Source organism: Clarias gariepinus, chromosome 27 (assembly GCF_024256425.1).
Source record: "Clarias gariepinus isolate MV-2021 ecotype Netherlands chromosome 27, CGAR_prim_01v2, whole genome shotgun sequence".
Lineage (NCBI taxonomy): Eukaryota > Metazoa > Chordata > Actinopteri > Siluriformes > Clariidae > Clarias > Clarias gariepinus.
This window is the reverse complement of record NC_071126.1, coordinates 18025328-18044227: the sequence shown is the minus strand read 5'-3', so window position 1 is coordinate 18044227 and position 18900 is coordinate 18025328. Positions and strand designations below refer to the sequence as shown.

At 36.5% G+C, this 18900-nt stretch overlaps 2 protein-coding genes across 2 annotated transcripts in view; both read right to left on the bottom strand.

Moving 5' to 3' along the window:
* Nucleotides 1–87: 87 nt before the first annotated feature.
* lin9 (lin-9 DREAM MuvB core complex component) lies at nucleotides 88–13185 on the bottom strand. The gene is made up of 15 exons (XM_053488520.1): nucleotides 13110–13185; nucleotides 9209–9241; nucleotides 9013–9104; nucleotides 8701–8805; nucleotides 8468–8598; nucleotides 6588–6713; nucleotides 6329–6486; nucleotides 6033–6166; nucleotides 4550–4675; nucleotides 4338–4439; nucleotides 4171–4251; nucleotides 2826–2951; nucleotides 2494–2676; nucleotides 2305–2402; nucleotides 88–1065 (listed from the first exon to the last, which is right to left on the bottom strand). The coding sequence occupies exons 1-15, from the start codon at nucleotides 13138–13140 to the stop codon at nucleotides 960–962; spliced, it is 1632 nt and encodes a 543-aa protein (XP_053344495.1). The 5' UTR covers nucleotides 13141–13185; the 3' UTR covers nucleotides 88–959.
* A 1151-nt stretch (nucleotides 13186–14336) lies between these two features.
* Nucleotides 14337–18900, bottom strand: part of parp1 (poly (ADP-ribose) polymerase 1) — a 29128-nt gene continuing 24564 nt past the window's right edge. The window contains exons 20-23 of the mRNA XM_053489464.1: nucleotides 18231–18358; nucleotides 18080–18141; nucleotides 17868–17982; nucleotides 14337–15367 (exon numbers count right to left, since the gene is read on the bottom strand). Coding sequence (XP_053345439.1) covers nucleotides 15286–15367; nucleotides 17868–17982; nucleotides 18080–18141; nucleotides 18231–18358 — 387 coding nt within the window. The 3' untranslated portion in view covers nucleotides 14337–15285. The remainder of the gene's footprint in view (nucleotides 15368–17867; nucleotides 17983–18079; nucleotides 18142–18230; nucleotides 18359–18900) is intronic.

The following is an 18900-nucleotide window of genomic DNA, read 5'->3' as shown; positions in this document are numbered from 1 at the left end:
TTCTCTATTTACCCAATGTTTTTTATTTTTTAAATGGAATGAGAGAAAGAGATTTTCAATCAATTATTTATTTTATAAATAGTTGCACTATATTACTGCTGGAAAAAAATAAAATAAAACAGAAAACAATGTACATGAAACGTGTCCGAGTTACTACAAAATCCAGGAAAATCATCATCTGTGTTTTAAGGTATAATTAGAAATTAACAAAACGTATATACATTTTCACGTACCAGTTAAATAATAAAAACTATAACAAAACAACTGGTGGTGAAATCATTTAAAATTTCTAAATCCAAAGGAAAAAAAAAAAAACGCAAGATAACAATGGTAACGCATAGGAAAAACGGGATTGGTAAAGTTTAAACAATGGGGGAAGAGAACTTACTCTGACCGTTACACCATTTACACATCTGGATCAAGTTTGCCTCTTTACAAAAATACTTAAAAGTATTTACAAAATGCATACATACAATATCCGATACAATACATCAACAAACCGAACGATTATCTACAATATACATATTGAAAAAAAATTTTTTTCCTTCTCAGACACTTAAAATTGTAGTTCCCTTTTTTCAGAGGGAAGCATAAAAAAAAACAAGAGGGGAAAAAAAATTAATAAATAAGAACTGAAACTTGAACAAGACTCTACAGGAAACAGACTCTAACGTGAAGGGTAACTTGATAGGATTGAGACAGGCGGATGCGGTGATCGTCCTGTGTCAGTCCCACAGCGTGCACTACAAACAGACAGACGCACGGATTTCACACTGAAGAAATGGCGCGCTACTAACGGCTCTGCTGTTTGCTGCTCTAGTGTCTGCGTGCTTGTCGCGCTTGTTTAAGACATTGTGGGAGTCGACAAGATGGCTCCTGGGTCGAAGCCTGTTCGGGTTTCATTCGAGTCCGTGTTTAAGACGGGATTGGGGAGGGGGGCGGGGGCGTTTCTGTATCAGTCACGTTCTGTTGGTGTTGTTGGCGGAGAAAGCGTGCAGGTTCCCCAGCTGACTCAGGCCGCTCTGGATGTGCGCTACATGGATCTCTACGTTGTCTTGGAAACAACTGCGGTAGAAAGAAAGAAAGGAAGGACAAGACAGAATCTGAGAAAGGCAGCAGGCAAATTCCAGCATGGCCGTCATGTACACTGTAACTCACTAATGAAACTCGAAATCACACATTTCTATCACAGCAACTATACTAATATAAGAGTTATTTAATACTGCAACAAAAGTTTCAAAAAAGTTGTAGAAGCTTTTTGTCGCTTAAAAAAAAAAAAAAAAAATCTGTGAAAAGAAAATCCCCAGTCTACAGCTGTGATCAAATGTTTTAAGAAAGCACACGACACAAATAATAATTTTTATAAAGTCTACTGCTTCTGTGGTATTAGATCTTTTTGTCAGATGTTACTATGGTACAGGTAGTCTCCAACTTACGAACATTTGAGTTACAAATTTCTGGAGATACGAACGGATCATGATTCTACAATGCAAACAAACCACAGAGGCAGTTGACATGTACAAAAAAAAAAAAAAAGACACTGCAGTGCACCACATACCAATGTTTACAATTATATACAATATTTACAGTGTGTAAGTGAAGTACGTACGGAAATACGATGATAAAAAATATCTATCCTGTAAAGCTGTCCTGTTGGCGAATAATTCTAATTTCAGAAAATCCTTAACAAAACAAGAGATCACAGTCCATTACAGTAGAAAACAGCTCAGAGAAAAAATGGGGTCCAGGATTCCCCTCGCGATTTAAAGACACAGAGACAACACTTACATATTACAGGTGAGAAATTAATTTGCTTAGGCGCGGTTATGGTTTTTGGCCACATGATGGCAGTGGTGAAAAAGAGCTTTAGTCAAGCGGATTGGTATGCTTTACATTGTATATAGTCGTGTTAAAGGCGTACAAGACTCACTTTGTCAGACTTATGTCAAATCTGACTTATGAACACGCTCCAGGAACTAAACTCGGTTATAAATCAGAGACTACTTGTATATCGAAGTATAATTACAAGCACTTCATAAACGTCAAAGGCTTTTATCGACGATTACATTAAGTTTATGCAAAGAGTCAGTATTTGCTGCGTTGATCCTTCTACTTTTAAGGCCTCTGCAATTAGCCCTGGCATGTTTGTCAATCAACTTCCTGACTGATGGCAGCCCATTCATGCATAATGGCCAAACAAGATGTACATAAAGAAGGTAAGCATGTGAACACAGATGCTCCAGTTGTTGCCTTTCTGGGCACACCAAATGACTTGGTTTTAAGACTGGTGAAAGCATGTCATACCTGAGGTTGGAGTTGTCTATTGAGTTTTTTATGTCGTTCAGGGAGTCGGTTAATGATTTGAATTCAAAAGAATTCAGGTCACCACCTTCTGCCAAGCACTGAAAAAAAAAAACCAAAAACCCAAACAGGTCAGTAATAAGTTTAAGACCTCGGAGAGTACAAGTATAAGGAAGTGCTCTAAAGTCTCACCCTGATCTGCAGCAGGAGGGCGGTGAGGCGGGAAATGAGCTGTGTGAGTCCAGGGTTATTGACTCTCTGTTCTCCGTCGGGCAGGACGTTGGACAGCCGCACCACGTCCTGAGCTTCGTCCTCGCAGCGTCTCCGCAGCTCGCTGGGTTGATCCGCGGGCTGCATGCCTTGCTCCGGGGCGAGCTGTTCCGGAACAAAAGCGAGACCGTTACATCATGATAGCTGATGTCATAGATATTTTCAGAAGTGCGTCAATACTTGAACGCTGGAAAAACACCATCGGATTTTAGATTACAAGCATTACAACAAGCAGTGGAGCAAAAGTTTCTCACATCAAAACAGAACTGCTGGACTTCGTGCAGAACTTTGTTCAGGTCTTTGTTAAGCTGCTCCAGGTCCAGTACTGTGGTCGCGTACCTCCTCTGAAAGTCCAATCCGATCGGCATGGAATAAGATTTCTGCACACAGACAGGAATTAGGACATTTAACAAAATTGATCCATTTAATCCTAAAAATGCTTTAATTTTAAGTTAAGGGCGACTTTATGAACATTTCCTATTATGAGTTATCTGGCGTGCGTGTCCTTTTGCCATGAAGACTGGTTCATGATGGAAAATGGATCAGGAAAGATAATGAAATTAATTTCCCTCTACATATAATAAGCTCCTTCCATGTAAAAAGGATGTAAATATTTAATAAATAAATAAATATTCACTACCATTCAAAAGTTTAAAGTCACTTTCTAACTCCTTGATGGTTCCTGATTTTTATTTCTTTCAGCATTCCTTTACAATGTAGAAGGCGTCTAAAACATGCATCAATCTCCTTTGAACAGTTGATATTGAGATGTTTCTGCTATTTCTGAGATGTTTCTGCTGCTGAGATGTTTCTGCTGTTTCTGATATTGAGGCGCCTCTAATCTGAGGTGCTGTTAATTGGTTATTTTTCAGGCTGATAACTAAATGAACTTCCCGTCTGCGACAAAGGTAAGTGTTGGTCTCGCCCTCCTGGAATGGTCTTTATGAGAGCCAGTTTCATTATGGTGCTTGACGAATTTTGCAAATGCACTTGATAATACTGTTCTTGCAAGAACTATTACAGAAAGGCTGACCTCTGTGTCTTAAAATAACAATTAACTGTTGTTTTTGTTGTTGTTACGTAAAAATCTAATTCCATATGTTTTATTTTATAGTTTTGAAATCCCCAGTATTGTTGTAGAATGTAGAAAATAAATCACTAAACAAAAACAAAGAAATTTGCAAATGACCCCAAACGTTTGAACTGTAGCGTATATACACACACAATACTGTGTAAAAGTCTTAGGCTTAGGATTTACTGAGCTTGCTGGAGAATATGAGTTGTTCTGGTAACTTTGTCACACTCGCTCCTTTCAATTTTTATGCATATCACAGGAACGTACATTAGGTTTTTTGTTTTCATGTGAAAACTGGTCTGTCTTGTACAATATATTTTAATCTTTACAGCCTTACATATATTCTCCTGTAATGTTATTTATTTATTTATTCATTTTTAAGTTGTATATGAAAATACTGAATGATTTTGTACATAATTATGCAGACATGATAAACATATATAACAAAATTGGTACAGCACGTAATATGGTGCCTAAGACGTTTGCATAGTACTGTATATATCTATGTAAATATGTATATATACCAGTTTTTCAGCTTCTGTGTTCATCTCCTTTAAATGCTTAATGTGCTCCTTTTTAATCATGAGTATTTTGGACAATCGCGTCTAAAAGAAAACAAGAAAAGAAAGAATGAATCAAAGTATTTTATGAAAACAGACAAGATCTGTATTATTTGCCTCGTCACACTCACGACTTGAACGAGAAATTTGACGGGGAATCCTCCGAGCGTCTCTCCGTCACTTCCGGTCAGTTTGTTCTTCCAGGGCGACTGACTAAACAGAGGATCGCTGTCCTGTAGGAGCACAGAGTGAGAGCATTCATGTTTACACATTACGTTTATACTTACTCCTGATGATCAAACGAGGTTTTAAATAGTTTTTTATAATCGTCTCTGCTGATTACCATTAAGATGGGCTGGGTTGAGCTAGGGTACGTCCCCCGTGGTGGAGTCATGTAGTTCGGAAAGCGGGACGGGCGCTGTTTCTGAGCGAATGCAGATATGGGCATCGTTTCTGGAGGTTCGTTACTCTGGAAAGAGTTTTAAAGAATATATTAAACAAAAATTATATATTAAACAACGGTTCCTGATTTTTATTTCTATCTTTATTGTAAAGCAATGCTGAAGCCTTTGAACCAAAACAATAATTTCCTTTGAGCAGTTGATATTGAGATGTACAGGATCTGCTACTTATAATTTGTAAAGCCTTCATAACAGCTCTAATCTGAGGTGCTGGTTGTTAATTGGTGATTTCTGAGGCTGGTGACTCTAAATTAACTTCTCCTCTGCAGCAGAGCTCAGTTTTGGTCTTGGTTTCCTGGGAAGGTCTTCATGAGAGACAGTTTCATCATGGAGCTTGATGGGTTTTACAAACACACTCGACACAATACTGTTCCTACAAGAACTGCTCTAGATCAGCCGACCTTCATGTCTTAAAATAACAACTAACTGTTACTTGTGTCACTTAATTATTTAATGGCATGTTATTTAAAAGTTTTGAAATCTCCAGCATTGTTTGATAATGTCGAAAAAAATTTACTAAACAAAGAAATCTGCAAGTGATCCCAAACTTTTGAACAGTAGTCTCTATTTCTCTTTTACACTTTATTTTACTGTAACAGAACTACTACATATTGTAGATTTTGAATTTTACATTCTTTTCCATTGGCATTTGGCTCTTTTATTTCCCATTTGAGGTCACAAACCGTCATGTAAACATTTCACTGCATATCATACTATGCATGGGTGTGTATGTGATGAATTTTAAAAAATCTGAATTTGATTAAGATTAAATTATTTGTAAAATTTTTTTTTTTGTGTATCGCAGCTTGGGTCAGAGCGAAAGGTGAGCTAGAATACAGCGCCCCCTGGAGCAGAAAGGGTTAAGCGCCTTGCTTAAGGGTTTACCAGAAGCAATTTGGCGGTGCTTGGGCTTGAACCCCCCGACCTTCCGATCAGTAACTCAGAGCCTTATCCGTTTGAGCCAGCACTGCCTCTGTTAGTCATCCTCATTGTGCAGGTCCTCACAAAGATAGAAAATGTGCGTGTAGTAATCCAATGTACAGCCTTACAATGAACTGCATTTTTGTGCATTTTAAACAGTGCAATATTACTTATAAATACTAAATTTTCCCACTGTGCGACGAATAAAAGTATATTGTATCTTATCTTATTTTTAACCAAAAGTGAAAACAGTTGTACATACTTGTAGAAATAGCTCGAATTAGATTTATGTGCATTACACTGTCGTGCTCTTCGCTCTATGCTTAATATCAAATTATAAAATATAAACACAATAGTTAGAGGAGTATGAATGAGCATAAAGTGTGTGAGGTGTTCAAGTGAAGTAAAGACACTAATGATTGAATTCATAAAGCGAACACGTACAAGCACTTCATAATCTGGCACCGTGTGTGTACCGAGTCCACTTCGGTCAAAGGTGACACGATAGGTCGCTGCGCTGGTGTCCACGGCGTCGATCTGTCCGGTGAACAGGCCGTCCTGGACGCCCCTGAGTCGAGCTAGGATAAACGCACATGACCAATTTAAATAACGTGCACCAGCATGTATAATGTTCACAAAGTACCATGAGGTAACACATAATACTACTAGAGAGAAGAACTAACAAGCTGTGCGTTAAACATTATACCTTCAGGTCAAACTTTTTTTTTTTCTTTACTCACCTGTGACTTTAGTGCCGATGACTAGTGGCAGAGGAATTTCCTCAGGCAGATCTTTGCAAAGTGATATGTCTGTGATTTTTCTCTGCTGCAACAGACGCATCTTCTGCCTCTTCTGCTTCAGCGCCGTTCGCTCCTCGGCAAAGAACGCAGAAGAGCACCTGCCAAAAAAAACATTCATCTTCAGTAAAGCACTCTCTCTATAAACACCTCTTGTACATTAATCAACAATATTATGCAGGTTGTTATGGCATCACCGCACCTCCTGGGTTTGCCCATTAATCGTCTGATGGTTCCCCATTCCACTCTGGTCAACTTCCGGGTTCTTAGATTAGGGAAAGACTCCTTCAGGCATAAACAGAAGTCATTATCGCCCTCAAATAAAGGTCTGGGGGGAAAAAAAAAGCAGAAGTAAAATTAGTTAAGGCACAATGATACAAATCATTCAAATGCATGTTGTACCAAAGCTCGATTCTGATTGGTCAGAAGGTGATGATTAATCACACCCTAGTTATATATTTAAAAAGAAAAAAATGCGTTAAATTTTTGTCAATTCCCTCGGTATCGTACATATTGTATGGGATATCACGCCCTCTCGTGTCCTGGCTGAAGCCATATATATTCACGCCGTACAGGCAATCAAACCTTTGGTGACGTAGGTGTAGTCCCGCTGACTTTAAGTTCACTGTCTGTCAGAGCATTAGCGACATCTCAGTTTTGTTGGCTTCTGTTTAGCCAGGCTAACGGTGCTAGCTAGTATAAGCATGGCGGCTAACGTCGCAAAGAAGAAGTCAGTGTTAGCCCCTGTCCTCAGGAGTGCAGCTTCTCTTTGCACGAGGAGGATCAGCGTGCCTTCTCCCTCGGCAGGGGGATGGCGAGCGCAGTGGTACCACAGACGCATTCATGGCTCACGCTCCCAGACATCCCAGATAGAGGCCGTCTACTTCGCTGTCTGCTGAGGGTTTGTTCGGCCATGCACTCGATGCCATTTAGGCAAAGTTTGACTTAAAGAGAAAACAGGCTGAGGCGTTGCGAAACATCATTCCGCGACGAAAGGTGAAGCCCAAACAGACACGAAAAGTGACTCCGTGACCCCCTCACAAAAGTTCACTGCCGTCAGATTGCTCGGGCTCTCGCCAGATAAAACAACAAACTCCCGGGAAAAACCCACGGCAGTCGGCCTGGAGTATGGGCCCCCCACCGAGCCTTTGGAAGGATTCAGCCACTAGGTAGAAACCTTAATTCTCCTTAGATTTTAAAGGGAGAGGAGCTCTGGCAGCAGGGAGACGGAGACAGACACTTTTTTTTTTTTTTAATAGCGTTTGACCAAACAGGATGATTTTGAAATTCTCATCGTTGCACTGCGAAGCTCACCGAAAACCATTTAAAGGAATGAATTTTAAACGCAGTTACATACATAACACCAGATGAGTTGAAGGACCGCTATTATATTTATAATATTATATACTTATAATTTTATTTATTTTATATGTGTATATTTTTGGATCATTTTTGGACGTTCACACTAGTCAAATAAATTTTATAGCGCAAAATAAATAAATAAATAAATTAATTAATTAATATACATCACGGATATTTTATACGGATGTTTACTCAAAACTTATTGCTTTAACAAACTAATTCAATTAGCTTTCCATCATTAATTTATTGATTTTATTTCCTATAGTATTTGCACTAATCTTTTTTTTCCTGATTTTTTTAAAAACTCTACATGTCTTAAATTGTCCCTTGGAAATAAATAATGTTTTTTTTTTTATTAAATTGAATATATACACTAAAGTATAAAGAACAGGTATTTAAAAATATTTGGGAAGATGTATGGAAAAGAATTGTACTTAAGATACGAGTTGTGTTTTTTTTTTTTTTAAACCCAATATAAATATTTAGCTTTGTTTTCTATAGATTATTATTTGTGAAAACAAGGGGAGCACTTATCAGTTTATTGTGCTTTGGTTTATTGTTATATCCACTAAAATGGTAATTAAGTATCTTTAAAAAAAATTGCATTCGATGGCGTCTAAAACAGAATTTTTTAAACACTCAAAGGCATGCTGTTACAGGAAAACACCACTATGCTGTCAGTGATTATTTTTCTATCCCGGCACAACACAGAGTGCTTACCTGTCTATATTAGAATAGAACCACTCGTAGATGCACCATTTGTGTGCTTTGGGGAGCTTGAGCAGATTTCGTAACCTTAGCCCAATCTTCTGTGAGGTTTTTTTATCTGGTGTTGCGACACTTGCGAGTTTCTGCACAAAAGACAAAATGCGATAATGAATTTTAGACTTTTTTTTTTCTTGGAACAACTTTTTAAGCGGTGTACACAACCCCCCACGGTCTGATTGTCTGACCTGAGGAACAGTGGTGACTCTCTGACTTCTCCTGGGGGATCTGGAGCTGACGGACCGCTCCTCATCTTCAGAGGAAAAACGACTTCTCTTTGAGCTTCTCGTTGGCTTTGATGTCAAAAGAAAGGGGGAAAAACAAACATATATAGAAAATTATTGTAATGTTAATTTTTACAGTTTTTAATACTAATTCCAAATACAGGGTCTCACAAAAGCCTCCACACATAACAGAAGAACTTACAGCACTATCAATGCTACTAAAGTCATGTTAAAGTCATGCTTTAATAAAAATTGACAGTGCAACATGTTTCTCACCGTCTCCATGGTCGTGTAGCTGCTCCGTCCTCTGGTGTTCTGAGATTTCGACAGGATGTTCTTCTCATTTAAGGTGTTCGACAAACTTCCCTCTACAAACAAACACAAGTCATGACGTGATAAATATTTGTCGAGTCTTAATGTTTGATCTGTGTTTACATTTATTCTAGAAATTTTAACACAGCTCTTTTCTTACCTCTTAGGCTGACAAGAGCCTTAGCTGAAGAGCCTAAAATAATAAAAAAACAAAAGAGGAAAACATTAGATACACACACACATACAGCATTTTTGAATACAAGGCACACCACTTGCTTTTTTATTTTTATTTTATTATTATAGAATACTTTATTGTTTCTATAGCAACAGGTCTTTCAAAGGGACGTGTACAGCAATCTATTTGTATTATCCAACACTATTAATAAACATACTGGGAGACAAAGCATTATTTAGAAAAATTAAAAAAAATGTCAAATTGTTGCTGTGGTGAATATTTTATGGAAAGAGTCTCCAGTTTCAGCTTCTCCTAATATTTTTTTTTTTTTTTTTTAATGAATTAGATGTTGTTTAGTTTTTTGTCTATAACTATAATAAGAGATTAAATTCTAACATTTAAGTGTTTAATGGAGAAAACTGCTGTAGTATAAGGAATAAAAGACTTCAGGGTACTGTATCACTGGAGATGATTAAGCCATGTCAGGATTGTAATTCCAACATGCATGAAAAATATTTGTATTTCAGATTGTCTTTTATTTTTTTCAAGAAACATTATGAGCATTTGCAAAAAGGTGATAAAATTTACAGGTGTTTTTTTCAACTTTAGATTCATAGCTTGGGCTACACCATTTGATCCCCCCCCCCAAAAAAAAAAAAAAAAAAAAAAAAAATCACAAGCACTGTGATTTTTAACGACAATATTAACTAATAAGATTTCCGTTCTGTATTTATCTAAACAGACAAAAAAAAACTTGGACAAATGATCTCATCAAGATAATGTTTGCCAATACTTAATCACATTAAAATAAATAAATAAAACACAAATCCTCACATTATTGACAAACTCTACATAAACTCCAGACTACGTGTATATTAGCATGAAATAAATAGAAGCGATTTAAAAATTTTCGATTGTGCAGCTGTTGTTACAGTCCTAATCTAACACACACATTACACATCCTTTAGAAGGTTTAAAGACATTACAGCCAATGGTTTAAGGATAAAGGTGGACATCTCTTTTCTCTCATGTCTCTTTCCAAATCAGAAGACAAAAAGCCAACATTTTCCCTTTTTAAGATGTTGTGAGTCAATCAGGGCTCTGCCGCCAGTCGATTCCCAACACAATCTTGACCTCTGTAAGCTTTGAACAGTAAATGTGTGATAAAGTCTAAAATTTAAGTCACTGTCTAAACATATGTCCAGAATGTTTCTTGTTTCTATAATCTTTTGAAATGCGGTGTTTTTGAAGTTGTACTCCAGGTAACAACAAAAAAATTCTGTTTCTTCTTTTAAATGGACAAGATTTTGGATTTGTGTCATGTCACTTAAGCTTTTAATTAAACAATTGAAAGCTTCATCGAGTCAAACAAAGACTCAAAACCCTCAACATTCATTTTACACAAACTTAAATCTCTATCATGAACCGTTTTATCATACAGTACACAAGAAGCGCATTATACAGTACATGCCCAGAGCATTAACACAGATTCCTGTAGTGATAATAATCCACACAACCGTCACAAACGCTTTCTCCGATTATTAAAAAGAAAACTAATCGAGTTACAAATCGTGATTCTTTTGTGCACCAATGCAACATTTTACAGCACTGACTCCAAAATCATTTATAATTATTTATTTGTATACATTAACACACAAAAGGGTCATCATTTTTAAATACTCCATTTTCCATTAATACTTTTATTTCTTTACATTAATGCTGTCATACCCACACAACATATTGTTACACTTTTATACCTTAGAGTTTATAATATTTTGCCAGTCTATAAATAATGCATAATTTATACAATTCCATTTAATTCTAATTTATTTTTAGTAACAATTCAAAATATTGAAAATTCTCAGTAAATTTTCAGTCTAAAATGTTTTTTATATTTAAAAAAATCTTATTTTTATATTATTTATTGAAATATTCTATTTTAAAATTAATTTAAATAATTTATTTCATTATAAAGAGATCCTTCTGTTTTAGATCACGACCATATATATATATAATATATATATACTCATATAAGCATTTCACTATGTTTCATATTGCATATGGTTGTGTACATTTATTCATTCAACGTCTATACCGCTAAACCCAAAAAACTAAGGGCACGAGGCAGGGTACACCCTGGACAGGGTATCCATCACACACCAGTCGATTTGGGAACGCCGATTAACCTAATCCGTATGTTTTTTCTGAAGGAATTCTGAGTAACCCCAAGGAAAAAAACACTCAGCTCGGGGAGGTTATGTATGTGACAAACAAAATTTGAGGTGGTAAAATGTTGCAGTTTCTTCATAATCCTAAAAGTAAACTTCACAGATTATCAGTTATCGCAGCTTTCTGCGTAATCAAGGCAAATTATTTGATAAATTTGTTTAGAATTGTAATAAAATCTGAAGAGAGAGAGCAAAGTAATACTGAATTAGGATATTTAAACAAACGTGATACAGAATCGCATATTTACTCATATATATACAGATTAAATCAACACCTGGGTATCGTGATACTATACGAGTATTATTAGCGTGAGTATTATTACTCTTCTTGTGATTAACGCAACAACAAAAGCACTGTTCGAGTGAATTAATCTGAATTTAAGAGTACAGCTTTAAGAGTCACACAAAAATGTATACATATTTAAGAAAAAGAAGAATAGTAGAATGTATATTATATTAATGTAATATTAATAATATAATCATAACATAATGATATATAACTTGTAGCAAATTAATTTAGATTTAAAATATTTACACAAGATTTTCTTTTCCTGAAATGTGTATACATTTTGGCTTTCTCTCTCTCTCTCTCTCTCTCTCTCTCTCTATATATATATATATATATATATATATATATATATATATATACACACACACACACACACACATATATATATATATATATATATATATATATATATATATATATATATATATATATATATACCTACACACAATATATATTTTATTATACTGTTTGTTTTGATTGTATGTCTTAACTATCTGAGATCTATCTTCACCTTTAATATTAAAGCCAAGTATGAGTATAAGCCAAGACAAAAGAAAATGTTGAATAAATGTGTTAGTGTATACCTTATTACCAGAGAAAAGGGTAATTATAGAAAATCATGAAAATATTAAAAGATTTAGGACAAGCATTAGACCAAGCACCGGGCAGACTTATAACTCATTAAAGTACATGTAAAATATTAGAAAATTTTAATAAACAAACATGGCACATCTAAAGACAGAAGGCCCTGTGGCTGTGACAGAGGCAGGCTCATAAGGAGAATACCTCAGCAGCTGTCACCGACACGGACCACTGATATGTGGGGGAAAGTGTCAACTCGTAAACCTTTCTAAATTAAACCTGTGGCCTCTCTTATTTTATATATAACCCGGTCACAATAATCTAAACCAACACAACAATCATAACCACCACCAAACCTCTGGAAAGTTCACCTAAACAACACTGTTTATATTAGCAAGTTAGCTTAAAACGCAAAATCTCCCTACCTATAATATATAAAATCCCGCCTCCTAAACGCACAAAAAACCCAACCTCAGTTCGTGATTGGATAATAAAACCCAAAGCTGAACTCTCAACTAATCACAGAACAAACCAAAATTTCTCTCAACCAATCCTTAAAAAAGAAGGCGGGACCCCGTGAAAGCTAACACCTTGCTAATAGTAGTAAGTAGCAGTTAGCTTCCCAGCTAACAGGTTTAGTTTTGCGCCAGAGAAAAACTATTTTACAAATATTTCTTTACAAATTCGCGTGTGTTAATGTTTTTGAACGAACGCGATAACATTTTAGCCGTTTGTTAGTAAAGCTGCATTAGTTTCATTATTTTTATTTAATTTTTTAAACACTCACTCTCGTCCAACAGCTGCTCGTGCTCCGCCATCTTGAATTAGCCGCGCCGGTTTTTCAAAGACGGGGCTGCCGCAAGGCATTGTGGGAAGGAGACGAGCTGAGAGGGCTGTTTGAAAACAAGACGTCGAAGGAAAATACCCGAAGCCATCAGTTTACCTCACAGCCCAAAAGTAGTAATTAAACTTAAATATAGATTTCTCAGATCATGTGTGTGTATATGATCTTAGAAATCAATATTTAATATATATATATATATATATATATATATATATATGGCCAAAAAAAAAAATTGACACAAAGCCACAATATACACTTTAAAATGTGAATTAAATAAAAAGTCAGTGCTTGAGGCATTTTTTTTCCTCTCACACATGCAGGAACATGGATGAAGTGGTATCGAAAAGTTTCGTGACTTAGTTTTGCAACACGCCAACAGACGGCAGCACACACAGTCACAGGAAGCACTGACCTTCATAAGTCAGCGTGCCAAAAGACACCATCCAGTGTAATGTACATTGGAAACCGAACAACTGGTGCTATTCTGATTCCGCGCGTTACCACGTCTGCCATTTAAAAAACAAACATGATCTGAGAAAATCTGTTTCAGTCACAGACATTTGACACCTTTAAAGTCTACGATGATGGCGAGTTGTTTTGAGTTGTACGCGTGCTTCAAGATCGAAAGAACATCACCAGAAGAAGACGAGAGATCGGGAATGAGCACAACCCATCCGAGAACTTGTGCGTGATGACCATCTGTGATGACATCGCTGCGGTTGTCGGTGTCGTACAGAACAGCCCAGGCTATCCTTACGTGTGCGCCATGTTGCTGCCAAATTCGTCCTCAGGCTGTTGACGCAGAAGCGCCAAAGTCTGCCGAGAACTCCATTAGCTTGCCCTGGATGACCCGTCCTTCACATCAAAGGTCATTACCGATGATAAAACTTCGGCATATGGGTACGACCCCAAAACGAAGCAACAGTCTTCACAGTGGAATACCCAGTCCACGACTGAAAATAGCGGCTCGGCCATGTGCATGCTCATCGTCTTTTTGGACATTCACGACATGGTGCATTGAGAATTCGTCCTCAGGGGCCAGACTGGCAATGGCAAATTCTACTGCCGGGCTTTTAAGACTTCTGAAAGAGGATATGCGTCCAGATCTGAGGAGCGCAAATCTTGAAAGTTTTTTTTATACCCCCCTCGTAAATGAGGTCCAAACAAAAGTGACAGGGCAAAGTACTGTTTTTATTCACATTTCCAAATTATAAGGAACACAAATGAAGATTTTAATCATCTTACAATCACATCAATGAGTGAACATCCTGGCAAAATGTTGAAAATGTTGCTTTACAAAGAAAACGCGTTCACACTTCATCTTTGTGAAAATTAACCGTTTTCACCGTTTACATCTTAATATAAACCGGAAAAAAAAAAAAAAAAAAATCTGTGAGGTACACAGAAAGCAAGAAAACATTTTTTATGTCGTTTCTAAAAGCCCTAATACTAGGAACCCTAGTAAAAGTACCACTTATCCAATCAACCGTGTAAATGTACAAGAAAAGCATTCGTTACTAAAACTGTACAGTATGTTGGTCTTTCTTCGCTAAAGAAAACAGATCAGATTTTTCAATGAAAAAAAGATTTTAACATAAATGTGCCCGAACAAAGGGGGGGGGTTAGAAAACTAATGGAAGACTGTTCTACCTAATACTGTTGGTAGGATCCACAAAAACTTTAAAACACCTCAATCAGATCAAGTCGCACTTTAACTTTAGCATCAAATTACAAAGTAGATAGAAGATATATGGTGCAAGGGAACTTGTCTATTCTTTATCTCCCTCAATCCATCTAGGAACCTCCGTAGACTAATTAGTGACCGTTTAGGCCAATGGTGACCGTTGTATTTTTTCCCATTTTTACAACACATTCACACACTATGGACAATTAGCCTATCACCAGTTAGCTTAATCTGCATGTTTTTGGATTGTGAAAGGGAACCGGAGTACCCGGAGGAAATCTCGCTTGAGACTAAAGCAGAGCAAAAGTGAATAAATGTCAGGAACTCTTTGTGGCTTGTATTTAATCTGACGGTGCAGTTGGGATCAGGGCCTCATCAGGAACTTGAAGGTGTGGTCTGTGAAGATCACGTTCCCCAGGGGGGCGCGTGCGTCTCTCACCAGAGGGACGTCTGATAATTGAAGCGAAGTTTCAGAAGATATTTCAGATTCACCTGAGAGATATCGTACACGATATACCTGGAGGAACGGAAGTCAAGGAGAATGACGGAAAAGTGTAGCGAAAAACAAAACTCAATTCTTGCTCTTTTTCAGCCTTACATTTGTAAGGAATACATTACTTTATACCACTTAGTTAAAATGTTCAATATTGTAATGCAAAAAATAAATATTAAACTGCAAGTCCAAATAAGATAAAAGGAACACCCACAGAAAAGGTAATGGAATGGAAATACATCCATGAATACTGTATATACATAAGTGTTCAAGTCAAAGCGGGACTTCTGACTGACTGCAGACTAACAAAACACAGTTATGAGAGTAAAAACTCCCTTTATTTCTATATAATCCCCTGCTACAATAATGCACTTATCCCAGTGTTTCACCAGTGCTAGGATACCATCAAAATAAATTTTTCTCAGTACACCGGAGCCATGATTGAATTGCCTGTCTGATTCATGACTGAAACCCCGGCCTTCCAGGAACTCCTTTAGGCCTTGTTCACACGGGCGATAAAATCGAGCGTTTTTCTTGCGTTCGTAGCGTCTGGTGAACACGGATCAAGTGGCGAGTGTTTTCTACACATAGGAGTCAATGAGAGTGTTCACACGGGCTTTGGTGACGTGCGTTTGTCCGGCTGCGCGTTTATATGGCATAAAAAAACAAAAAAAAAACAAAAACGTCGCATGCAGCTTTTTCTTGGCGTTCAAAACCCAACGAACGCAAGGAAACCGCTTCTAGTTCGTTTTCTTCGCATTTATTTTTACGCTTCAGAGGACCAGATATATCCCATGATCCTACATGCTATACATAGGAAAATACGGAAAAAGGCAAAATAAAAATAAAAATGTATTGTTGAAAACCTTACACGGAAATTTTCGCATTTCTTCATAAACCACAAAAAAAACTTTCTTTGATCTGACGTTGTGCAGTCAGAGAGTGAACCCAGTAGCGGCGGGCTTTCATATCCAGTTCCTGACAAACGGCAATCATTTTTACCAGATAATTTATTACAAATCCCGGTTTGACTTGAACGCAAATACTATACATTTGTAAGAGTGCAAGGCTACACTAACTGTTTTAAAGTGCTTTTATCATGCTGCACTAAAACAGTTTTCCCTACTGAAAAGCATACTTTACTTTTAAGTTAGTATTACAACATATATAATATACAACATATACATATATACAACATTATATATATATATATATATACATATATATATATATATATATATATATATATATATATATATATATACACACACATACTCAGCAAAAAAAGAAACGTCCCTTTTTCAGGACTGTATTTCAACAATAATGTTGTAAAAATCCAAATAACTTTACAGACGTTTCTTTTTTGGTTGAGTGTGTGTGTATATATATATATATATATATATATATATATATATATATATATATATATTAGGGCTGCAACTAACGATTATTTTGATAATCGATTAGTTGGGCGATTATGTTTTCGATTAATCGATTAATCGGATAAGACCTAACAGCTTCTTTAATTTGATATTTTGCTTATAACTATATATTAAAAAAAAAAATCAGGGTATTATTTATGTATAAAAATAAACTTTAAAAAATGCAAAAGCCATATAAAGAGTTTAATAATCTTTAATTTTGACATTTTAAACCTTAAATTAAATGTAGTATATAATATATACAGTATAAATATATATACACACTCAACTAAAATATAAACGCAACACCTTTGTTTCTGCTCCAATTTTTTTTGAGATGGACTTAAAGATCTAAAATTCATTCCAGATACACAATATTACCATTTCTCTCAAACATTGTTAATAGCCACAAATATACTGTTATTTGCATTCGCTGAAAACCACAACAATCACTAAAAGTAATATTCTACTGTTATTCGCACCGTTTAAATTAATTAATCTAAAATAGCATCATTTAACTAATCACTATTGCTCATGCGGTGATTGTGCAATGTAATGCTAGCGAGTAGCACGTGAACAGATCTAGCGCGACTGTCCCGAAGTTAGCAAACAGTTTAAACTTAAAGCACTTCAACTTTTACACGATAGAGAGATACAGTTTTTACTGACCCTGCTGACGTTTCGCTATCCGTAACACCAACATGTTTTCTCTTTAAGTGTTCGTGCATGACATGCCATGAAAGCTCGGTCTTGCATAGCGTGCAGGTTACCGTCTTTTTAGAGGCGTTTAATGTAAATCACTCCCATACCTTGGAGGACTCGGGGCGCGCGCTTTTTTCTGTAACCTCCATTGCGCGAGCGGCTGTGTATCTGTGTGTATTTGTGCATCTTATGGTCGCGCGCCTCAGTGACGTGAGCAGCCCAACTAATCGATAACGGCATTCGTTGACAACGAATTTCATTATCGATAATTATCGATTTTATCGATTAGTTGTTGCAGCCCTAATATATATATATATATATATATATATATATATATATATATATATATATATATATCTTTAAGTAAATATAATAACAAATGATCACGGTGGGAAGGATACTCGTTGTAAAGCAGACTCGTGTCGTCAATGTTCGTGTTGACGCCTTTGCCCAGCGGCACGTCCACTCCGTTAAGAGAGACCGTCGCACTGGGCTCAGGTGCGGTCTTTCCCAAGCCTATAACAAAGCAAACCAGAAGCATTTAATTTTTCAGATTCTATTTAAAAAAAAATTTTAAAAAGTATTTAAACAACTAACACTCAGGAGCTCTTACCCTTCACACTGTGCTTCCCTTTCGGTAATTTTGTTATGTGTGAAGCCTTTTTAAGCTCGTGCCTTTAACAACAAAAACAACACATTCTTGTTATACAACCTGACTAACACAATCACTCATCATGATCTGAATGGAAACAAAAGTGACTTACATGTTGCCGAGCGCGACTTCTCCTAACAGGATGAGGCCTACGGGATCCGCCTGGGACGTGTGGCAGTAGTTTGCACTCTTAGACACCATGTCAGCAAAGTATATACCTTTACCGAACATGTAACCTGTCTGTAAACCACATGGGAAAGAAACGACACCGAAAATTAGTTCAAGAGAGGTGGGGGAGGACAAAAATGTGTAAAAATGCATGCAATCGTATAAACATTGGTGTATGAATTTAATTCATTTAACTAGAGAGGTACATTTTCTAAGGAAACTGTTAGTGGTGCTTGCCGTGGCAAACCTTGTCTCTCCATGACAACGAGATCCGCAGTTTGGTTTAGTTTTAAAACTTCTATGAAAGTTACCGTGTAACGCTTAGGTTTTATTTTTAAGCTAATTACAATAAAACGTGGTCTTAAATCTATACACGGGCTATTTATCTATTTACTTCCGGTGTTGCGCAATCTTCGCGGAGCAAGGATAGACACGCGACAACAACTTCAAAACCAAACCAAAGTGTATTAAATGAAACAGATAAATAAACAAGGTGCACCAACAACCGATATATACACAATATATACACATATAGACAATGTCAGTAATGTATGTATGTATGAGTGTCCAAGCCTGTGTTATTGTGAATGTATGGAATGGTGAACAGGAGAGAT